The sequence below is a fragment of the Budorcas taxicolor genome, chromosome 3 (genome assembly GCF_023091745.1).
Source record: "Budorcas taxicolor isolate Tak-1 chromosome 3, Takin1.1, whole genome shotgun sequence".
Taxonomy (NCBI): Eukaryota; Metazoa; Chordata; class Mammalia; order Artiodactyla; family Bovidae; genus Budorcas; species Budorcas taxicolor.
In genome coordinates, this window is record NC_068912.1 from 32,561,066 (window position 1) to 32,583,971 (window position 22,906).

The following is a 22,906-nucleotide window of genomic DNA, read 5'->3' on the forward strand; positions in this document are numbered from 1 at the left end:
GCAGCCCACCAGGCTCCCCCATCCCTGGGATTCTCCAGGCAAGAACACTGGAGTGGGTTGCCATTTCCTTCTCCAATGCATGAAAGTGAAAAGTGAAAGTGAAGTCGCTCAGTCGTGTCCGACTCTTAGCAACCCCATGGACTGCAGCCCACCAGGCTCCTCCGTCCATGGGATTTTCCAGGCAAGAGTACTGGAGTGGGGTGCCATTGCCTTCTCCAACTTTATGGTATACTTACACACAAATTTCTTCATCTGTTTTTAAAGGAAGGGAGTAGTTTGGGTAAGACTACCATAACATAGATTGGGAAAACTGAGGCACAGTTATGTTCAACCAACTGGACAAGTTTATCATGAACAACTACTGTACTTACACAGAGAGGCCTAAGACACAAATGCAGCCAAGAGAAGGTACTTGATGAAGACATGTGTCCTTGTGTGTGGGAATTCCCAGAGAATAGGGAACAGAAACAGGCCATGTAATTAAGTACAAAATTGCATAGGCCCAGAGAAGAGGCAACTTTTAGAACCTCCGGGTTAAGGCTAGACAGTTTAATACCAGGGCTCACTCCTGCTCACACACAGTCTGTGACAGAAGAGTCACCTGGAGGCCATGCATGAAAAGGATAGGGGCTATGTGTCTGGGAGTCATTGCTATAGATCCCAGACATATTTCTTGCACAGTGTCCTCTTCTCCCCATCTCCCATACCTTAAAATGAGGCTAAAACCTCTGTGAATGGAGAAATTTCAGATGGACTCTGTACTTCTCTATCTTTTCCCTAAAGATCCTGGGAAGCAGAGGGGAACCAGAGCAGACCCCTCTGGGAGCAAGTGGAGCTTATCAAATGCAAATTTTCATTTCTGACAGCAGAAACTTGAAATCTGGGTGTGTATGTTGTTGCTCAGTCACTCAGTTGTGTCCAACTCCTTGTGATCCCATGGACCACAGCATGCCAGGCTTCCCTGTCCTTCACCATCTCCTGGAGCTTGCTCAAACTCATGTCCATTGAGTCCGGGATACTATCCAATCATCTTGTCCTCTGTCGTCCCCTTCTCCTCCTGCCTTCCATCTTTCCCAGCATCAGGAGATTTTCTACTCACTTTTCCAGGTATGTATGGAACCTAACAAAGATGAGCGGCACAGAGGAGGAGCTGAAAGGCTGTATTTGGTCGTGGGATTAGAAGGGGAGTGTGGCTAGCTGCAGCTGTCATCATCACTAGCATAATTTTATTATCACCATCCCTTAAATTTACATCACAGAAGAGTTTACAAAGAGCGTTCTATTCTTGACTTTCACGTGGCAGGGTGGGGATTGCCCTCCTTTGACTGAACTCCCCAAGAACAGGCCGGATGGAGGGCAGGGTCCAGGCCCTAAGCCTCTTCTCCAGCCCCTCCTCAGGAGCCCACAGGGCTCCGGTCCTTTAATTGAAGTGGAATAGGGAAAAGAGCAACGCAGGGATACGTGTCCCACGGAGGACAAACACAGAGAGAGATCTGGAACTGGACAGAGGCTAAAGCCCTTGCAGGCGGTAGAGGTGAAGGGGTTGGAGAGGTGTGCGGTCGCTGAAAACTCCTTCTGGGGTACGTGCCCGAGCCACCTGGAAGGTGCACCAACGCTCACCGAGTGGGCACTCCAGCGCTTGCCGCGGAGGTGGAGGGAGACTTCGTGGAGACGCGCGGCTGGGAAAGTCAAACTTTCCGGGGAGCCCCACGAAGGGTGGGGCGAGGCGGTGCCGCCCCTCGGGACGCGCGTCGGGTGCCCTCTGTCACCGCACGCCGCCCCGACTGGGGCCCAGGGAAGAGCGGGCCCGCCCAGGTGCGCCGGGGGTTGGGCCGGAGTCCGGAAGGTGCGCCGCCCCGCCCCGGGCCGGTCCCCTCGGCCTCCCCCCGCGGGAAAGTGAAAGTGTCGCGCCGGCGGAGGTCGCGCGTTGGGGGGCGGGGCCGCCACGGACCTGGGAGCGGGCGCCCGGCACCCGAGGGGCCATGGATGGGCTCGGCCGCCGCCTCCGAGCCAGCCTGAGGCTGAAGCGCGGCCGCTGGGGTTAGTGCCGGGCCGGGGCGCGTCCGGGCGAGGGCGCGGGGACGGCCGGGGGACTGCAGACCGGGACGGGAGGCGACGGGGGCGGGGGACCAGGGCAGGGGTTGCAGAGGGTCGCGATCGATCGGGGAGCAGTCTGGGGGGCATTCCGGGGGCTTGGACAGGGGTCAGGCGAGCTAGAGGGAAGGGGCGCAGGTAGAGGTGGAAACGGGCGGATGGGGAAGGAAGGGGTAGGAGGTCAGAGGAGAAGCCACGCCAGCGGGGTGAAGCGGAGGCTGTCAGCCAAAGGAAACCGCTCTGGGGCCCCGGGGCCACGTGTCCTTCCAGCCAGGAAGCTGGTGGGGCAACCGCAGGGTGCCTGCAGCGCCGGGGCCGCGGCGCCCTCACGGGAAGACCCTGCCTCTGCCCCGGGCCGCCCACCGCCCCGCCCCGCCTCTCCCCAACCCTGGACTCCCCTCGTGGGAGCCCGCGATTCTGCCCCGCGCAGAGCCGCCGACTACAAAACCGCTCTTCCCGGCTACGTCACCCCCGCCCCGCCCCCCCCACCCGCACCCAAGGGCGACGAGGAGACCTGTAGAGTGTGACCTCGAGCAGAGCCGGGGTAGAGTCTGCTCAGCTGCTTCCATAGAGCCTGGGAACCTGACAAGTCAAACCTCCCTTATCCCTGATCCCCCATTAGAGAAGGGAGAAGGATTCCTCTGTCCAGGGTTGTAGGGATTAAATTAGAAGTCAATATTCGTTTCCTTTCTTCTCAGCTGGAGCGCTGGGTTTTGGAAGGAAGGGAATTCAGAATTCATTTTCTTTTTTTATACATTCGGCAAACTTTTTTTTTTTTTTTTTTGCTGCTTGCCACTAGCCGGTCCTATGGCTCAGCAGCCACAACTTACTTTGTCCAGAGGTCCCAGCTTTTGAGAAGCAGGGAAGCAATGGAAAAGTGGGGGTCATTCCCAGACAACCCACCCCTTCTAACATTTGCAGTGAAAAGAGTGAGTGAGACCTCCTTCTACTCCAAGCCCCAGAGCTGGGGAGACCTGGAGGGGGAAATCAGTGCTCCATCTGCCATTACCCCTGCCCCCCACCCCCAGCCCTGGCTGTTCTCACTGAACACAGGTTTCCATTATCTGTCTGGTCATTCCACCTGTGCTGAGGCAGAGAGGTCAGAGACCATAGGAGGGGACAGAGCCCTGCATGTGAGTGGTGGCAGGAGCAGAGGCAGGGTGGGGCTGGTGGCCTCTCTTCTCTGCAGAACACTGTGTTGGTGTCTCCTTGGTCTCTCTCAATCCTCAGACACCTGTGTGAAAGGAAGGGTCGAGAGAGACCTGTGTGAATGGCTACTTCTGCAACCCAGAGGAAACATTCCAGTTGTTTCCAGAACAAGGCTGATAATTGTGACTGGAGCAGCTTCCTGGACAGTGAGGAACTGTAAGATGCACAGCCAGTATTACCTGATCTGAGGTCTGGCATGCAGCCTGCAGGAGAGTGTGCTCTTTTCATCTTCTGTACTATTTTCCACCTTCCCTGAAGTTTCCCCTCCCTCTTTTGGTTCCAAGGCAACTGTGTGGTAGGAGGATGTGCGTATGTGCGTGCGCACACAGGGGCAAGTATAAATCATCCTCTGGGGAAGAGTGGCAGTGGTCCTGGGTTGAGAGCGGCTGAGCTAGAAGAGGAAGCTTTCAAGACTGAGGTCCCAGAAAGTCTCCTCACCTATATTCCAGCTGGTTCTGGGACTTTTCCTCAGAGGGCTGTGGGAGGGGCTTCCTGGTGGAGGAACAAGTGTAACCAGACTCCTGACTTCTCTAGAAAGGGTGGCTCCCTCCTGTACTTAAAATTCAGGATAATAATTCCTTTCCAGGGCACTGGGGATTAAATGAGATTTTGTAGTTTAGTGAGAAGCCCTTAAATGAGATGACCCATTATAAACCTGTGTTTGATGGACCTTTTCTCTTCTGTTGTTAACTCCCTTTGAAAGGGAGAAGGAAGCAATCTTTTTTTTTTTTCTGGATTTCTTGGTCTGCAGCCCAAGAATCCTTTTTCTGTTTGAGTTCATGAGTTTTGCTGTTCTCTTGGCTTTTCTGATAAAGCAGGAAGAAATGGGCTGAAAATGCAACCCAAACAATTTAGGGAAAGAAATAATTTCCTTAGGTTCCAGAATGATCAGTGAAAAGAGTTTGCTTCCCAAGGTCTTTTGCAAACAGGAGGCATCCCACATCTGTGAGATGCTTGGTGTGTGCTGCATCCAGAAGGTAGGAGCATGAACATGAAACTCTCATAAGTCCCACCCCCAAAGAGATTCTGTTGTATTCCCCAAGTAGTCCCTGAATTACTCTGTGCCTCAGTTTGCCCATCTGATCTGGAGATGCCTGTTCCTCAGATTGGTGGTGAGTATTGTGCAGCCTGTCTGTACAGATTGCAAGTAATGTGTGGTGACAGGTCTGAGTGTTCTGGGTCACTGTTCTCACCATTGCAGTGACTGTTACATTCTTATTTACTGTGACTGTCGTTCTCCCCTGCAGTTATGGCTGGGCCACTGAACACCAGATTTTACTAGTCCACAGAAGTCAGGTCTGGAGCTATTAAGAGCAAGCAGCTGTCTCCCTTATTTCAGCACCCCACTTTTCTCCCAGAAGGCTATTGATTCTTTGCAGGAGTGGCAGACACTGGGATCAAACCCTTTTGCTGCCAGGCTTCTCTTAGGGACCGCATCTTGGCAAAAGTCCTTCTCTCTTACCGTGTATATTTACACACTCAAGGGTTTATGTGAGAATCCCAGGTGATGGATTGCTATTCTGTCTCTCTTCCCCAACCTCCAGACACAGCGTCACTGGAGCTCCAGGGACCAGCTGTTCTGCTTTTAGCTTGTGTAGAACTGTTGACCTGGACCATCTGGGAAAAAAAAAAAAAAAAAACAGCGGGAGTAGGGGCAATGGCACCCCACTCCAGTACTCTTGCCTGGAAAATCCCATGGACGGAGGAGCCTGGTAGGCTGCAGTCCATGGGGTCTCTAAGAGTTGGACACGACTGAGCGACTTCACTTTCACTTTTCACTTTCATAAATTGGAGAAGGAAATAGCAACCCACTCCAGTGTTCTTACCTGGAGAATCCCAGGCAGCGGAGCCTGGTGGGCTGCCGTCTATGGGGTCGCACAGTCAGACACAACTGAAGAGACTTAGCAGCAGCAGTAGCAGGAGTAGGGGTGGGGAGGACAGCACCCAGACGCTTTCCATCCCACCGAGTGCCCCTCAGGCTGCTGATGCAACCAGTCCCCTCCAGGGGACTGTCCAGGGAGACTGTAGGCCAGGGAGAATGTCCTAAGTCGGTGCTTTCTATCTGGGGGAGGGGTTCTTTGCTGGATCCCTGGCACAGGTCCCAGTGAGACAAGTCTGCCTTAGGACATATGGCAGGGGGTAAGAGATGCACCATGGAAGATCCTGCTGAGATATCAGGAACTCTCCAGCCCAGAGATGGACTTTGTTCTCTATTTCCCCACCAGGAGAGGAAGCTTGTAGGTGTGTGCTAATATCTAGGGATTGCTCTTGCTTGAACAATTTCTCCACCTAGATAATGGATGAGGTCAAGTCTATTGGTGTTAATCAGGGGAGGCCGTGGCAACCTTGCTGCGAGGAGTCTTTGATCCGTGCTCTTGCCTGCAGTCTTGAAGTCCTAGATGTCCCAGGGTGCAGCAGGGGGCAATGCAGAGGTTAAGAAGCGAAGGATCAGGGATCAGTTTTGGAGATTTATGATCCTGGTCCTGGGGCTGGTGAGGTCCGGTGCTCACAGTCTGATGTTATCAGGCATTCTTCTTTGTCCAGAGGTTGTACATAAATACATTGCACAACCTTCAGCCCGGAATTAAAAGCCCTTAGCCCAGAAGCAGCTGGGCTCTGGGGGTGTTTGCCTATGACCTTTTCTCTCACCACACCCTGGGGCTCTTGGGAGGAGCTGAGGTCTGAGCTGCAGTGCCAGGATGCTGCCTCTGTCAGTGCAGGCGTTCTGCTGCCTTCCTGGGTCCCGCCGCAGTCTTCTTGCTCAACCATTGGGTGCACAGGATGGAAACAGCGCTCCCCTATTTGGAAGACAGCACGTGGCTTTGCTGCATAGAGTCATTTCTGGAGACTGAAACGGCAGGGGGTTTCTCAGGCTTTCTCTAGCCTGTCTATATTGGAGGAAAGAGGGCACTCCATGCCTGACCGGCCCAAGAAGATGGAAAGACAAGCGGGAGGCGGGATCCTCAGTCGCTTCCGCAAACGACTGCCTCTACACCGAGCAGGTCTGGACTAGATTACCTACTTCCTTTTTTTCCAGGATGGCCCTCTTCGCTGGGCTGTTTCTTCCCTTGAAATACTTCTTTTTCTTCTTCCTTTTATATCTCATCCTCCGCTCGGTTCTCCCATGTGACTGAGCTGGGAGGTTTCCCTTGTTGGTTTTTAGAGCCGGTCATGCCCTCTGTGGGGGTTGGTGTGGTCACAGCCACGTGGCCCTTGGCCTGTTCTGATTGCTTGAGTCCAGGTTGACTTGGGGGATGTATTGCTTAAGGTAGGCAGAATCTCTACTACCCTGGGCCTGCAGGCCTCCTAGATGGCCTCCCCGGTACATTTCCTTGGCTTCTGAATCAGTGGTTTCTTTCCTTCTCGACTCCTGGTGGTTCCACATGTCGCAGGGAAGCACAGAAACTGCCCAGTTAGCTCTGAGCCCATACTGGGATGTGAGGCGCTGGGCCGGCTCCAGAGACCTCAGCGTGGGCATGGCCGCCTGGAGGTGTGGAAGTTGCCAGAACCCCACAGCCTCCACTGGGACCCCGGATCAGTGAGATACCCATGGGCCCTGCTGTCTTGATTTTAGGACCTTCCCAGGAGAATCTGGGAGAAGTAGTGAAGGAACCCGAAAGAGCCCTGGAGCACTGTCTACCCAGCTTTGCTGGAGGGCAGCACTTCTTTGAATACCTCCTCGTGGTTTCTCTCAAAAAAAAGCACTCAGGGGAAGATTATGAGCCCAGGATCATCTACCAGTTTCCCAAGGTAAGGACTGAAGGAAGGGACAACGGAGGCCAAGGGTTCAGATGTTTGAGGGGCAATGGGGAGGGGTGTGCCCTCTCCCTCCCCTACCCACCCTGCCTGGGCTCCGCTGGAGCTGCCCTGAACTCACTGTTCCCATTTCCTTCAGACCCAGCCCTGTTTTCCATTATCATCCACAGAATCTAGGTCTGGCCTCTTTGTGGGGAACAGACCTAGGTTCCCTAGCCCGGAAACTAGGTTAGTTCTTCTGCCTTTGGGGGTCCTTCTAGTATTTCCCAATTTCATCCTCAGCCACCCTGTTGAGAAGCTTACCTTCTGCCGGAGGTCCTTGCAGGAATCCCCTCCCTGGGGTGAGTGGGAGGGGAAGGGAAGGGCAGGCAGGCCCCAGCCCAAGCATCAGGCTCCTTCTTGTCTGGTCCTGCGGCAGGTGAAGGGGTGGGGTCAGGGCACCCTTCTCATTAACTCTGACGGTGAGGCAACTGAGCTGGCCGCTTCTCTTCTCAGATGTGGTATCTCTCTGATGTGGTCCTTCCAGGAAGCTGGGCGGTCTCTGGGCCTTTCTGTATTCAGTGTGGTCCTGGCCCCCTTCCTGACCATTAACACCATCAAGGATACTGAAGTCCAACTTAGGTTCATGTAGACTTGGCCCAGGAGTGGCTGTTTCAGCCGTGGGATTGTTCCAGCCTGACCCAGAATGCAGTCTGCGTGCAGTGATAGGCACAGAGGCAAGCTTTAAGTCCCACACCAGTAGAAAAGCTTCTCAGACTGCTTAGGAGCCTCCAAAGAAGCTCGCCAGACCCTAAGCCCTCTCCACCTGCTCCTACTCCACACCAACCTGTCTCTTTTCCTATTCTTTGTAGCGAGAGAACTTGCTTCGGGGTCAACAAGAGGAGGAGGAGCGGTTGCTTGGAGCCATCCCCTTGTTTTGCTTCCCAGATGGGAATGAGCGGGCCCCACTCACTGAGTGTCCCAGGTAATGGCTTGGCTCTGGGACAGGGGGCTGAGATTGGAGGAGAAGGGAACGGTGTGAACCACGTGATTCCTGTGCCCCCTTCATCTGGATTTCTCACCAGCTTTCTTCCTGTTGTGGAGGGACTGTAGTTGATTTGTTTTTGAATATCTTGCCTGGGGTCTCTCAAGGCAAGAGAGGTTAACTAAACAGATTAACCAGTCCCTTCTGTCCAGAGAAGGGTGAGGTTCTCCTTCCTGTCCTAGAAGTGATTGTCACTGTGTTTTGATTGCCTCTGGCAGAAGATGAACACCAAAGAAGTCCTTTGGCCACTAATGAGATCCTTACATGGCAAAGCTCTTTGAGTCCTGGAATGTGACTGCCTGAGCTCAATTTTTGGCTTTACCACTATGAGTTAAGTGACCTTGGATAAGAAATACTCCCTTAGAGTTTCAGTTTCTTCATCTTTGAAGTAGGGTTAGTAATTGAACCTTCCTCAAAAGAGTTGTTTTGAGAATTAAATGAGGTGATGCATTTAGAGCTTGACACCAGTAAGCACTTTACGTAAACTGACTGGTGTTATGATTACTCTCAGGATCCATCAGCAGCTCCCTTGGCCCTGCTCTCCCCACTCAGCCCCTGATGCCGACCACCTTCCTGCTTTAGAACCTAGTGCAAACCGGGTCCTTGTTTGCTCTTCCTCAGGGAGACCTTCTCGTTTGTTCTGACCAATGTGGACGGGAGCAGGAAGATTGGATACTGCAGGCGCCTCTTGGTCTGTACAGCTCAGAACTGCCCCCTCCTCTCTGCATCCTATTTTGCCCCACAGCTGGGTTTGCTCCAGCCTCAGTTGCAAAAGCCAAGGCTCCTTGGCAGAGGTGGTTATAAAGAGAGAGCACACCCCAGCATCTGCTGCCATGTTAGTGCCCTGTGCAACCTCACAAGAACGGAGACACACACCCCTCCTCACCTACAGGACACCTTTGCTTCTGGGGTTGGGTCTTTACTCTGCCTAGCTTTCAACCATTCCCTTCTGTGGGATGCTTCATTCTAATCTGCTCTCCACCATCTCTATCTCGGCCTTATTGCCTTGGCCCCTGGGCCCTCCCAGAGCCTAGCTTGGGATTGGGACCATGAGGTTCAATCCTTGGGTCTCCCCAAGTCACTTTTGTAGCACACCCTTCCTAGCTGTTTCATGTCTCTACAACACACTTGCTCCCTCCTTGTCAACCCCAGAGGGTGTTGGTGCTAACAGAGGCAGTGCTTGCCCGTAAGCCAACCAGCCCCCTCAAGGCCATGGTCTTTTGGTTTCTGTGACTGCTTTGGCCTTCCCAGCTGCCTGTCCCAGGAGTGGGATCCCCCAGCACAGCCCCCAGCCCTGTGCCCCATCAACCCCAGCTGGGCAGAGGCCCTGGAGAGGCTGCGACGCTGAAGGAGCCTGTCTGCCCCTCCGCAGCCCGCCGGCCATGGTCCTCGCCTCCCCAGGGTGTACTGCATCGTCAGCTGCATCGGCTGCTTCGGCTTGTTCTCCAAGGTAGGGGCGGAACGGGATTCCTCCAGCCTGTCAGGCCTGTTTGGCCTCCAGCTCTGCCCTGGCTGCCTGCCCTGCCTGGACTCCTGGCGCTCCTCCCCCACAGTCGGGGTCAGGCGAGGCCTTCTGGAGACACTCAGGCAGAGAGGGGAGTGGGCTTCACCTGGCTTTAGAGAAAAGTAGGAAGTGAACCTGGTAGACTGTCTCCCCTGCAGAGAGTTCACTGCCCCCAAGTCTAGGCAAGGTAAGAAAGCAGCTGAAGTAGGACATGAGAAGAGCTACAGGTTAGAAACTGGGAGCTTTAGCTTCCTCTGTCAAATGCAGGTAATGATGCCTCATCTCCCTGTCTCATGGGCTGATGTGAGCTGCAGATGACATGATATATGGAGAAGACAGAATGCTAAACAACTATAAAGACAATTATACAATGGGGCTTGGGGGACTCCCTCTGATTCCTTCCAGGATAGAGGGGAAGTTGAGGTCTTCTTGCGCCAGTACACTTGAGCTGGGGTTAGGGGAAGCTGAGGTCTTCTTGTGCCAGGACACCTGACCCGGGGTTAGAAAGGAGTCCTTCAGGATGGATGGGGCATGTCTTTTTCTTCTTTGTTGTTGTTTCAGTTGCTAAGTTGTGTCCAACTCTCTTGTAACCCCATGGACTGTAGCCCTCCAGGCTCCTCTATCCATGGGATTTTCCAGGCAAGAATACCGAGTGGGTTGTCATTCCTTCTTCAGGGGATCTTCCCGACCCAGAGACCAAACTCGCATCTTCTGCATTGGCAGGTGGATTCTTTACAGCTGAGTGACCAGGGAAGCCCATGGGGCATGTCTTAGTAGCCAAGAAAGGGCATCAGTGTGCTCTGCCCCAGACAGACCCCTTGGGGGATGAAGGCAATAAACTCCATCAGCCTTTGCTTGGGTGGATGGTTTCTGCAGATGGAGGCCATCCCTGGCCCTGGGGCGTCTCCAGTGGGAGTTGGAGGTCAGAGTGGCACCCAAAAGGCCCAGCTTCTAGGCCTCAGCTAGCACAGATGAACATGGTACCATCATGAATGAGGAATTTACTCTAGGATGACTTCCTGGGGAAGGTAGTTCAGGTTGATGTTAGGAGAAGGGAGGAATATGAAGTGGTAGAAAGAGGATGAGAAGAAGAAGGCTAGGAAAAACATCAGGTCTTGTGCAGGAGAAAAACAGTAGACTGGTTTCTGCCAAGAGGAAAGAACCCAGTTAAGGATTGGCTGGAGCAACCTTACACATGTGATCTTGGCTGGCAGCCCGGGAGCATCCCTCGAGTCATGTCTCCTGTGGTTCTTTCCATACAGATCCTGGATGAAGTGGAAAAGAGGCATCAAATCTCCATGGCCATCATCTACCCATTCATGCAGGGCCTCCGAGAGGCAGCTTTCCCCGCTCCTGGGAAGACTGTCACCCTCAAGAGCTTCATCCCTGACTCAGGCACTGAGGTGGGTGAGCAAACTGGGGGAGACCCTCCCTGGGTGGAGGAGGCGGGTTCCAGCAGCACCTCCCATCACAGTGTGCCCATTTACCAGGTTAACATTCCAAGAAACTGAGCTAGGCAGGGACTGGCACGTGGCTAAAATTATTGGCAGAACTTAAACCCCAGTTCTCTAATTTTCTCAACCTGATACTCACAAAGACCTAGTTACTGTTCAAGTAACCGAGATCTTTTTTTTTTTTTTTAATATAATAAACTATGTAAGTGGAGGCTCCCAGTACTAGAATGGCCTTTGCCTCCAGTTCCCAAACTGCTGCTCTTCACCATTACCTCCCTTTTCTCCCTGTGTCTGTCCTGTATCTCTACCTATGGCTTCCACCTGTCTTTTTCTTATCACCCATCCCCACCCCTGAGTCCCCACCCATTTGATACTGGGGATGCTATTGCTTTAAGACACTAAACAGACAAAGCAGCAAGTAGAAAATTGTTTTAAGAATCCCAGTCTTGACCCCTGGTATTCTGGATATTCTGTGTGTCCCTCTGAACTTTGGCTTTCCCATATTAGAATAAGGGGAGGGGTTAGACATCTTCACTTACTCAAAAAATGAGTGTGAAAGGATTGCTAGGCCCCAAGTTGTACTATTTTCTGGCTCGTTGTTGTTCAGTCACTAAGTCATGTCCAACTCTTTGCGAGCCCATGGATTGCAGCACGCCAGACTTCCCTGTCCTTCACTATCTCCTTGAGTTTGCTCCAAGTCACATCCATTGAGTTGGTGATGCCATCCAACCATCTCATCCTCTGTCACCCACTTCTCTTCCTGGCCTCAATCTTTCCCAGCATTGGGTTCTTTTCCAGTGACTTAGCTCTTCCCATCAGGTGGCCAAAGTATTGGAGTTTCAGCGTCAGCATCAGTCCTTCCAGTGGATATTCAGGACTGATCTCCTTTAGGATTGACTGGCTTGATCTCCTTGCAGTCCAAGGGACTCTCAAGAGTCTTCTCCAGCACCACAGTTCGAAAGCATCAATTGTTTGGTGTTCAGCCTTCTTTATGGTCCAACTCTCACATCCATACATGACTACTAGCTTTGACTATACAGACCTTTGTCAGCAAAGTGATATCTCTGCTTTTTAGTACACTGTCTAGGTTTGTCATAGCTTTCCTTCCAAGGAGTAAGCGTCTTTTAATTTCATGGATGCAGTCACTATCCACAGTGATTTTGAAGTGCAAGAAAATAAAGTCTGTCACTGTTTCCATTTTTTTCCCCCTCTATGTGCCATGAAGTGATGGGACTGGATGCCACAATCTCAGTTTTTCAAAAACTGTTGAGTTTTGAGCCAGCTGTTTTCTGGCTACACAATGGTAAATAAAATGAATGTGGTCCCTGACCTCATGGAGCTAAAAGTCTAGTGGGGAAGACAGACTTAAATAAATAAACACACAAATAAATAGATCATTGAAAAGTATATTGATAGAAGGAAAAGAAAACAGGATGCTCCATGAGAAAATGATGAGAAACATGTGTTGCGTTAGGTGGCTAAGGAAGGCTTCTGAGAGATAAAGGAGGATAAGAATGAAGAGAGAAAATACTGTAAGACAACTACATTTCAATGAAAAACTAGTTAACTAATTAAAAAGAAAAAAGAATGAGGAACTTCCCTGGTGGTCCAGTGGCTAAAACTCCATGCTTCCAATGCAGGGGACCCAGGTTCATTCCCTGGTCAGGGAACTAGATTCCACATGCTGCAACTTAAACTCAGGGCAGCCAAATAAATACATAAAACAAAATAAATACTTTTTTAAATGAAAGGCAACCTAGAGGAGGGAAGTACCTCAGGCAGGACACAAGGAAGGCACACTGAAGGAACAGAAGGGAGCTGATGTGGGGAAGCAAGGTGGTGGAGGTGGTGAGGGAGGCAGGGTGCTGTGAGCCACACAGAGGTTTACAGCAACATCACCCTCCGAGCAGATGGAAACCACGGGTGGATTTTTAGTAGCGGGGAGGTAGGATCAGATATACTCTTTCGGGGAGGATAGCGTAGAGGTAGGTAGAGCTTTCTGGGGCTTGTGTGATTTTTCAGTGTGGTAACACCCTCTCTCTCTGGTTTCCCGGCAGTTCATTTCCCTGACGCGGCCCCTGGATTCCCACCTAGAGCACGTGGATTTTAGTTCTCTCATGTGTTGCCTCAGTTTTGAGCAGATTCTTCAGATCTTTGCCTCTGCAGTGCTGGAAAGAAGAATCATCTTCTTGGCAGAAGGTCTCAGGTTGGTGCAGTCACTAAGCAGGTCACCTGAACTGACCGGCATCCCTAGGTTCCAGGAGACAGACAAGACGGTTCTCCAAGGAACTCAGGCTGTAGGACCTGTGTGCTCACCTTTCCTCCACACTGTCTTGATCTGCACTAAAGCCTAGAAAATAGCTGCTGTCATAGCTGTTGTAATTCCCTGTTCTTGCCTCCAAACTTGATCGCCGCCTAAGCCTGAAGGAGGTTTGTGATTTAGCTCTGAGAAGGGCATGAAGCATTCTTGTGACAGCCTAGGAGAAAACCAGTTAGGGTGGATGCAGAGAGGATTCTGCTCCTGAAAGGCTAAGGGAGGACAGGGCAGGAAGGTGTATGTATAAAGGTATGGAGGTCAAACCCATTATCCTAGTGGCAAACACACCTCATTTGTCCATTTATTTACTCATTCAACAAATACTTATTGTGTGTCAACTGTTAACCAGATGCCAAGCATCAGGGAGATACAGACAAACAAAAGATGATCCTAGACCTAAAGGGAATATAGACTTAATTCCTGATTGAAAGGAAGCATAGGTGTTGAAATCAGCAGAACAATTCAAGTTCTTTTCTTCTACTTTAGCAACATGGTGTTCCTTAGGTTAGTTTCTTAACTTTTATTTTTTTTATTTTTTGGATGCATGGGTATGTGGGATCTTTAGTTCCCCAACCAGGGATCGAACCTGTACCCTTTGCATTGGAAGTGCAGAGTCTTAACCACTGAATCACCAGGGAAGTACCTAGTTTCTTAACTTTTTGAAGTTGTGATCTCCATATCTGTAATTGGACAGATCAACTGTACCTACCTCATAAGAGCATGGTAAGGATTAAATGAAGTAATGCACTTTAGGTACCTAGCACCCTGCCAGGCCTGCACTGGTAAGTGCCAGTTGTTTTTCTTACTAATAGTTTCATAGTTGAGTATATCCCTGTATAGTGTATAGTTGAGGCAGAATACTATCATGTCTTGGTCTCTGCCTCTTAGAGGCTTCAAGTCTGGTTGAGACATGGGGAGATGTGTGACAGATGGAGACAGGAGAAAAATTTTAAGACAGTAGAAGGTTGACTCGTTTATGCCTGGGAATGGAGAAAACTGCTTATGTTGAGCTGACAATCCTGGTTTTATCTTTTAGGAAAGAAGAAGGAAAGGACTTTAGGGGCCCGAATGTTAGACCAGAGGGTCAGGTGAATGTCATGGGTTTTCAAGGAAAGGAAGTTTGGGCAGGCAGTGGGGTCTGTGGGCTGAAAATTCTGTAAAAATCAGTGATAACCAAAAAGGTACCGTGTGTGCATGCAAAGTTGCTTCAGTCATGTCCAACTCTTTGCAACCCTATGGGCTGCCAGGCTTGTCTGTCCATAGGCTTCTCCAGGCAAGAATACTGGAGTGGGTTGCCAGGCCCTCCCCCAGGGGATCTTCACAACCCAGGGATAGAACCCGCATCTCTCGTCTCCTTCATTGGCAGGTGGGTTCTTTACCACTAGCGCCACCTGGGAAGCCCCAGAAGGCACCAGTTGTGGCCTAATCCTTGTGGGAAGCAGTGTAAATCTCTTGCTTTAGACATAGCTCTTCCACTCTTGGCCCTGTAGGGCAGGGATCCCCAACCCCCTGGCACTGGTCCATGGCCTGGTAGGAACTGGGCCACGCAACAGGAGGTGAGCAGCGGAGCAAAGCTTCATCTGTATTTACAGCTGCTCCCCATCAACTCCCATCACCACCTGAGCTCTGCCTCAGAGCTCAGGCGGCATTAGAGCAGCGGCAGCATTAGATTCTCAGGAGAACAAACCCTACTGTGAGCTGTACAGGCAAAGGGTCTAGGTTGAATGCTCCTCATGAGAATTTAATGCCTGATGATCTGAGGTGGAACTGAGGCAGTGATGTCAATGCTGGGGACCTGCTGCAAATACAGATTATCATTAGCACAATAAATGTAATGTGCTTGAATCATCTTGAAACCATCCCACCCCTCCCCCGCAACCCCAGCCCTCGGTCTGTGGAAAAAAATGTCTTCCATGAAACTGGTTACTGGTACCAAAAAGTTTGGGGACAGCTGCTGTAGGGAATTGAGAAGTTTCTGTTGTGGCTAGAGCTGGGATTCCGGCTTTTGCCGCCTAGGATCAATGTTTAGAAAGTGAAGGGGACTCCAGGTGTCAGCTGGCCTGGATATGGGCAAAGGTTGGCAGGACTCACCTCTCAGGCGTTTTTCTTCAGGGAAACCCCACCACTCCCCACTTCCTTCCTACACTGAGTATTTCAGATCTTTGCCGCTCAGCCAGGAAAGGGACTTCCAGTCAGCCTAAGCCTCCGCTAGACTCTCAGAGACTCCATCTAACTCAGGAAGTGCTAGCTTGATACCAAGAATTGAAACAAGGTTTCCGCATCTGTGTTTTTGTTGGCCTTGGCTTTGGGGCAGTTTGGAGAAATGAAGAGCCACTAAAGCTAGTGGGGAATAGAGAAGACAGGGAAGGTGTGTGTGTTGAGGGGGTTAGGGGGAGGGGGGCATGAGGGGACTTGGGTCTGAGTTGTGACTTAGGCAGTAATTACACAGGGAATGCTTCCTTGGAAAGGGTGGAGGAGTCCTCTCGGGGGGACTTTCCGGGTGGGAATTCCTGGTCAGAGGTTCCTGGAATCCAGGAATTTCCCAAGCAGGCTCAGGCACCAACCTGATAAGTTTAAATAACCATGAGTGGTCAGAGGGAGCCCTGAGAGTTAAAGCCTGGGGATGAGAGACAAGGAGGAAATAGACTTGGCCTCTCTGCTGCACCCCAGTGTTTACGTGCTTGTCTCCTTAACTACACTGAGTGCCTTAAAAGCAAGGCTGGTCTTTTGCTTCCTGGCATCCACATCCCTAGCCCAGTAGTGAGCATAGAGAAGGGACTCCATCAATGATCAATGACCTCATAGATGGAAGACATTTCTTCTTCCTCCTCCTCTCTTTAAAGGTACTCCCTCCACCCCACCCCCACCCCCAATGGAAAAGAAGAATCACATAGAGGCCCCATACTTGACGAGAGGAGCCTCAGCCTCTTCTGGTTTCTACCTCTCCCCTCCCAGCTTCGGGTAGCCAGAAGCTCTGTGACCGGCATGGCTCCCAGACTTGCTATAGCTCCGGCACAGCCAGCATGGGCAGCTGCTGTCAGTGGCGGGCGGTGGGGAGGTGGCGTGGGGGTGGGGGCCTGGGCAGGCCCCTCTGACTCACTTTCTGTGCCCTGTCCCCAGCACCCTGTCTCAGTGCATCCATGCTACTGCTGCGCTGCTCTACCCCTTCAGCTGGGCCCACACCTACATCCCCGTGGTCCCCGAGAGCCTGCTGGGAACTGTCTGCTGCCCCACTCCCTTCATGGTTGGAGTCCAAATGCGCTTCCGGCAGGAGGTTTTGGACAGCCCCATGGAAGAGGTACGATGCAGCAAGAAGGGGGCCTGATTTGGAGCCAGGCAGACCTGGATTCAGATCCCACCTCTGCTGCTAATAGCTGTGTGATTTTGTGGCAAGTTGCTTAACCTCTTTAAGCCTCAGCTTCCTCATCTGTAAAACTGGAATGGCAACGTTTAGACCCTAAGGATCCTAGGGGTAAAAATCAGCATAAAGCACCTAGCCTGGTGCCTGACATATAGCTGATACTCAGTAAGTGTCTGCTCCCTTCTCTGAATGATTTCCCTTTGGACTTAAGGGGCAACACATGGCTTATTTGGGCTTCACCCAACTGTACTAGGCCAGCTAGTCCTAGTGAGCAGGCCCTGGGTGTCCCATTTTTCTTCTGAATGGACAAGCGCAGCTGGTCTGTACAACACACACCCCACTGGAATTTATTCACATTGCTTGGAACTGAACTAACAGTCTTCCTGGAAACAATGAGTCTTGAAAATGCAGATATTTTTTGGTAGTAGAGGTCATCCTTCCAATGAGCTTAGAGCTCAGTTGGTTAATGAGGATATTGGTTCAAATCCCCTTTGATTTTGTCAGCCTCTTGTGTCTTGGCAGTACCCCCAGATACACCAAAGAGCTCAGTGGTGAGAATGGGTGTTAATAACATAAACCTACCTCCAGTGTTGGAAGAGCGACTTCTGCTTTGCTTGAGTTGTCAATAGAAACTTTCAAGAAATAGCACATTACTATAATCTCAAGCCAAAAGAGCCACTTGGGTTGGTCTGGCTAACCATCGACTCCCTCTGTGTAGACAGAAAGGGAAGAGGCAGAGTAAGCTACTGGAGGCACGTGACCAGCCCTAGTGGGAGGACTTCCTCCTTTTACATAAGAAATAACCAAGGTCCAGAGAGCTCAATCCACTTATCAAGGCCACACAGGCAATCCCGGAATCTAGCAGAGATAGAAGGAAAGCACCTCTTCCGCAGAGTGCTGCTGGGAAGTAAAGAAGCAGGCTGTTTCTCTTCCTTGTCTCCCCCGCCCTGCCCTCCTCAGAACTGCTGAGTACACATGCCCTTTGAGCCAACCTCTGCCTTGTGACTAACTGGGACAGAGTATCAGCCCCATGTTTAGTAATACGACTCAATAAGTGTCCCAGTCCCAGAAGTTATGAAACTTCCTGATGCTGCAGCGCCATCTTCTTGGATGCTGTGATTCCTCCCCCAGTGGCCTGGTGAGAAGACACCCCAAGGCTAGTCAGACTCCAGCTTGTGTTGTCCAAGAGCCCCAGCTGATGAAATGGGCAGGGGATAGGGATGGGAGAGGGCTAGGGGTCAGGAAGAGAGATGGGGCATTCCTTGACTCCCAGGTCAGCTCTTTGGAAGGGCTCCTTGGACAGACAGTAATATACTCAAGTACTAGAAAGATTTCTGGGAACAACTTCAGAAAGAAATTCTTTACACACAGTCTTACCTCTCAGCCCACAAAGTGAACAGCCTGCCCTAAATGAAGGCATCTGAGCCTATGTATACAAGTGGTTTCACGCCTGAACTAGTTCAACTTTTCTCCCCTGATGATGGATAATTACAGTGCCTGCTCTGTCTTTTGGCACACATTCCTATTTCTCTCTTCTTTTTATTTGGGAGAAGGGTGCATGGAGGGATCACTCACCCTCTTGTCGAGACCAAGGTCACAAACTGAAAAGAGGGACCGAGCAGGCATTTAAATGGCCAACACAGGCTTTGGGGGATTATGATAAACTGCTGAGCACCTGCCTTGCCTAAAGGAGGCAGCTGTAACTCAGTTCCCTCTGAATGTGGATCACTGTTAGAGCTCCTGACTTTTCCAGAGAAGCCCTAGATCCAAATTCTGTGTGAAATTTTTTAATTTAAATACTGGAAACTAATTCAATGATTTGAAAATCCTCTGAGTCTCAAAGAAACAGGTCTGTAGGTTGGAATCTAACCGGCAAGATGTGTATTGGTCATCTCCATTCTAGACTAAAGGCGCCTTAGGCAGTGATGGAGCTGATACTAGAACTCAGGTCCCCCAAGTTCCAGCCCTGTGCTTGTCCTACCTGCACCCTACAAACATGTGATTACTGCCTTTCCGTCCCTCCTCCTTTTGTCCCCAGGCTTATTTTCTCCTCTCGCTCTTCTCTGCTGGAAGGTCCAAAGCTCTTGTGGGAGTTTTAATAGTTTTTATTTATATATTCTTGGCTGTGCTGGGTCTTCATTCCTGTGTGGGCTTTTCTCTTGAGGTTGCAGAGAGGGGGCTACTCCATAGTTGTGATGCATGGGTTTCTCACTGTAGCGGCTTCTCTTGTTGCAGAGCATGGGCCCCAGGGCGTGCAGGCTTCAGTAGTTACAACACCTGGGTTCAGTAGTGTGGCACATGGGCTCAGTTGCTCTGTGGCATGGGGGATCTTCCCTGAATCAGGGACCGAACCCGTGTCGCCTGTGCTGGCAGGCAGATTCTTTACCACGGAGCCACCAGGGAAGCCTGTGGGAGTTTTAAAAATGGAATTCTAGGCAATTGTACATAAAGTTGTTGTAAGCATTAAAAAAATCAAAAGATGCCCATCCCTGTAGTAAAGCTCACCAGAGGGAAGGGAACTGAAGAACTGTAGGAAGAGTGATACACTAGCAAGGACAGCACAACCCAGGCTTGGAAACTGGCTCTACTCTTTGATAGCAGTATCACCTCAGGCAGTTTAACTTCTTTGGGTATTTCCTCACCTTAACAGACACAGTATCTGCCTCTACAGGAGCATGGGGGAAGATTAAATGAGATAAGATGTGCAAAGCACAGTGTATGCCATTTAATGCTTCGTACATAGAAGTTATTACTACGATCAATGCTTTTTTATTAAGAGAGTGACTGGCTTCAATTTACCCATATTGTATACCGCATCTTCCTTAGCTCTCTCCCATTTTCTGCTTCCTATACCCTCATACCCTTTTCTCAGGAAAGAGTGGGTGGTGAGAAAGGAGTGTACCAGACAGGAAATGAGAACTGAAGATGCTGATTTTGTTGTTACTTGGGCTGAAAGGTACAGCAACAGGAAGAAACAGAGAAAAGGGAAGAAACCAAGCTGTCCCGTTTTTATTTCAGGTCCTGTTGGTGGATCTTTGTGAAGGAACCTTCTTAATGTCAGTAAGTGTCTGGGTTCAGATCCCTTGCAGACCCACAACCAACTCAATTGTTCTTGGCTCATCCAAGTTCCACTACTTTAACAAACTTCTAAGTATGCTAACAAGACTTCACCTCTCTCAAGGAGAGTGTGACTTCACAAGGCAGTCGGTGTTAGTGCTTTTAGAGCAAGGACATAGACCGAGTACCAGAGGGACAGAGACTTCCTAGTGTTTAGATTTGAAGCTTCTGTTGTTTCTCTGTTGTATGTGGCCAATTATTTGGGTGTGGAATGGGGTGTAGAATTCATGCCTCACATTCTCTGCCAACACTTCACACCTCCTCCCTGACTGCTTGACCTCTGAGCTGACTCTGTCCTCTCCTAGGTTGGTGATGAAAAAGACATCCTACCACCCAAGCTTCAGGATGACATCTTAGAATCTCTTAGTCAGGGCATCAAGGAGTCACAGAGTAAGTCCCAGGTCCCTCTTATTCCTGGCTTTCTCCAAAGAGTTTAAGGGCATGATTCCCAACAATTCCCTTCTAGAACTAAAAGGAATTCACTCCACAGTCCTGAGCTAGTCCCAGAGGCCTTGATCCTAAAGGGCAAGTATGAGATTTTACTCTTCCTAAGCAATGGCAAACCCATCTCCAGTCTCACATTTTCATCAACCAGTAATTATGAACCCTGCCTCACCCCACCCAAGAGTTTTCAGCCTGCAATGAAAGCCACTTGGAGGTAAGGGTGGGTAGTTTTCATCCTTCTGCTACCTCTGAGATGGTCTCTTTATATCCCCAGCAGCTTCTGAACAAATCAATGAGCATGTTTCAAGGCCTTTTGTACAGTTCTTTGTCAAGACTGTGGGCCACTATGCTTCCTACATCAAGCGGGAGGCGAACGGGCAAGGCCGCTTCCAAGAACGGGCCTTCTATAAGGCTCTGACCTCCAAGGCCAACCGCCGGTTTGTGAAGAAATTTGTGAAGACACAGCTCTTCTCCCTTTTCATCCAGGAAGCCGAAAAGAGCAAGAACCCTCCTGCAGGTATGCAGTGAAAGCTTCCTATCAACTGCCTCCAAGTCAGGTGTGGTCCTAGGAGGGGCGGGAAGAGCACTTCTGAGAGGTTCACAAAAACAGCTGTGATCTTATCAAATGGGGTTGGAAAGAAAGGTTCTGAAGCCTAAGAAAATGCCTCCAAGGCTGACGTTTTGTAGATGTTGCTCTGTTTCACCAGCCAGTAGGAGGACCTTTGCTTTGTTTTAGTCTAGAGCTAATTTCTACTAATTATTCTGTTTTAGGACCCCTTAGGAGCCTAATCAAATACCTAGATCTACAAAGGCCTAGGATGGCATGGGAAATGTGGGTATAGTGGGTGAGCATGGGCAGCAAACATTGAGAGTATCTCTGATCCTTGTTCTTGAGCTCATCTTAGTCTGCCTGGCCAGATTAGCTGCCTCTAATACCTGTATCTCTAACACCACAGATTATTTCCAAAAGAAAATACTTGAATATGAGGAACAGAAGAAACAGAAGAAACCAAAGGAAAAGACTGTGAAATAAGAGTTGTGGTGAACAGGAGTGCCTAGACCTATAGGCCAGTAGTGGACTTTGACCCCTGCCAGCATGGTATGATGTGAAGCTCTCAGTCAATAGAATCCACAGCCTTCTTCTGAGTCCTGGTAACCAGGTCTTGCTTCAAGTTGGTGTCTTGAGTTTGGGATTCCTGAAATCAGCTTTCTCAAGACTTTGGAAGGCTCAGACCTCTGTGCTCACAGAGCTGGGCACATAGCTGCCTTTTCTGCAGAGGTGACACAGGACAAGAAACAGTAGTAGAGGTGGTGTAGAGCCCCAGAAGTTTCTGGAACTGCCCTCTCCCAGGAAGCACTATTACAAAATCCTCTACAGAGGAACAAGTTGTCGCCCAAATACTCAGTCTCTTCACATATAAACAGAGGTCTGTGGACATGTGAGGGTAAGAATAAAGACGAAAATCTTCTTGCTGTTTACATGTGTATCTCTGGCTTCCACTATGGAGAGGTAACCAGCAAAACAAGGCGAGAGATGTGAGAATAAACTGGGCTAGATGTGGAGGACTGGCAACAGTGCCCAGAACTCTGGTGCTGTGTCTGGCAATGATGGGCACCAGGAGAGCCTTCTACTAGAAGAGGTGAGGGATACTGGTAACAACAGCAGCTGTACTGACGATACAGCAGTGGTTCTTGGTTCAAGTTAGGTGTGCTTTCCAGAATCCTGGGACGAAAGGCTGCTAGCCTTTTGTGAAATATTTGAAGTTGAGAGTGACTTGACAGTAGGAATCTCAGCTGAAGAAGTCAGTGAAGAACACTACATTGTTTCCATCAATAGGTCTGTCTGCCCATCACTTCCAGTTTGGAGCTTTCCGTTTTAGACATCCTACTTCCAACTTCATTATTTTGAGAAGCCAGTTCAACTCTTTGGCTAAGGGCAGAGGGATCTCCACATTGATATTTTTTCTCTGGGAAGAAAAGAGAATCATCATCTTAAAAGTCCAAAGTTTAGTAGTCACCTGGTCCCTCTTCCCTCTGTATCTCTACTGACAGCTTCTGTTTAAATACTGTAAGGGACATGGAAACTTCTAGAAGCATCCTGTTTTTCAAAAATTCCATCTTTTTAATGTATGTGTGCGTGGCCCTCAGAGGCCCCTGGATTCTGTACAGAGAACACAAATGTTGTTGCAGGATGGAATAGGAGGCTGAGGTTACCGAATTGAAGTTAAAGTCAATATACTTTCATTTCAGGGCACAGAGACCTACTGCAGGTGGCGCATGTCCTACTGTCCACATGCCACCCCAAACTAGGCTGCTACTCTTCACAGCTTTCAGGAGTTAGTGCACTTTGTTAGGTAGTTTATGCCAGTGGTTCCTAATCCTAGTTGTATCTCAGGACTGGAATCCTGGGGAGCTTATGAAAATATAAGGCTCCATCTTTAACCTACCAAATCATCATTAAAGATAGGACCCGGGAACCTGTATTTTTAAAACTTCTTCCGCTGATTCTGACCCCTAACTGGGTATATAATATGCTCACAAGAATCAGGACCAACTGAGGTTTACTATAAACATAACTTGATCTCATGTTGATGGTTATGTAGAGTTGACCTAGATGTCTTCCAGA

At 50.1% G+C, this 22,906-nt stretch overlaps 1 protein-coding gene across 1 annotated transcript; it reads left to right on the forward strand.

The window, feature by feature from the left end:
* The first annotated feature begins 1,982 nt into the window (after positions 1-1,982).
* Positions 1,983-21,366, forward strand: DENND2D (DENN domain containing 2D). Its single transcript, XM_052637906.1, has 12 exons — positions 1,983-2,040; positions 6,878-7,053; positions 7,911-8,023; positions 8,705-8,774; positions 9,456-9,533; positions 10,850-10,990; positions 13,099-13,247; positions 16,479-16,656; positions 19,738-19,779; positions 20,142-20,226; positions 20,558-20,797; positions 21,237-21,366. The coding sequence occupies exons 1-12, from the start codon at positions 1,983-1,985 to the stop codon at positions 21,311-21,313; spliced, it is 1,407 nt and encodes a 468-aa protein (XP_052493866.1). The 3' UTR covers positions 21,314-21,366.
* Positions 21,367-22,906: the final 1,540 nt, after the last annotated feature.

Bases quoted from the DNA above. Each gene is read 5' to 3' on its own strand.
- DENND2D (XM_052637906.1), top strand. From the start codon at position 1,983: ATGGATGGGCTCGGCCGCCGCCTCCGAGCCAGCCTGAGGCTGAAGCGC. The intron at 8,024-8,704 runs GTAATGGCTTGG...GCTCTTCCTCAG, and splicing joins CCACTCACTGAGTGTCCCAG to GGAGACCTTCTCGTTTGTTC. The intron at 9,534-10,849 runs GTAGGGGCGGAA...CTTTCCATACAG, and splicing joins GCTTCGGCTTGTTCTCCAAG to ATCCTGGATGAAGTGGAAAA.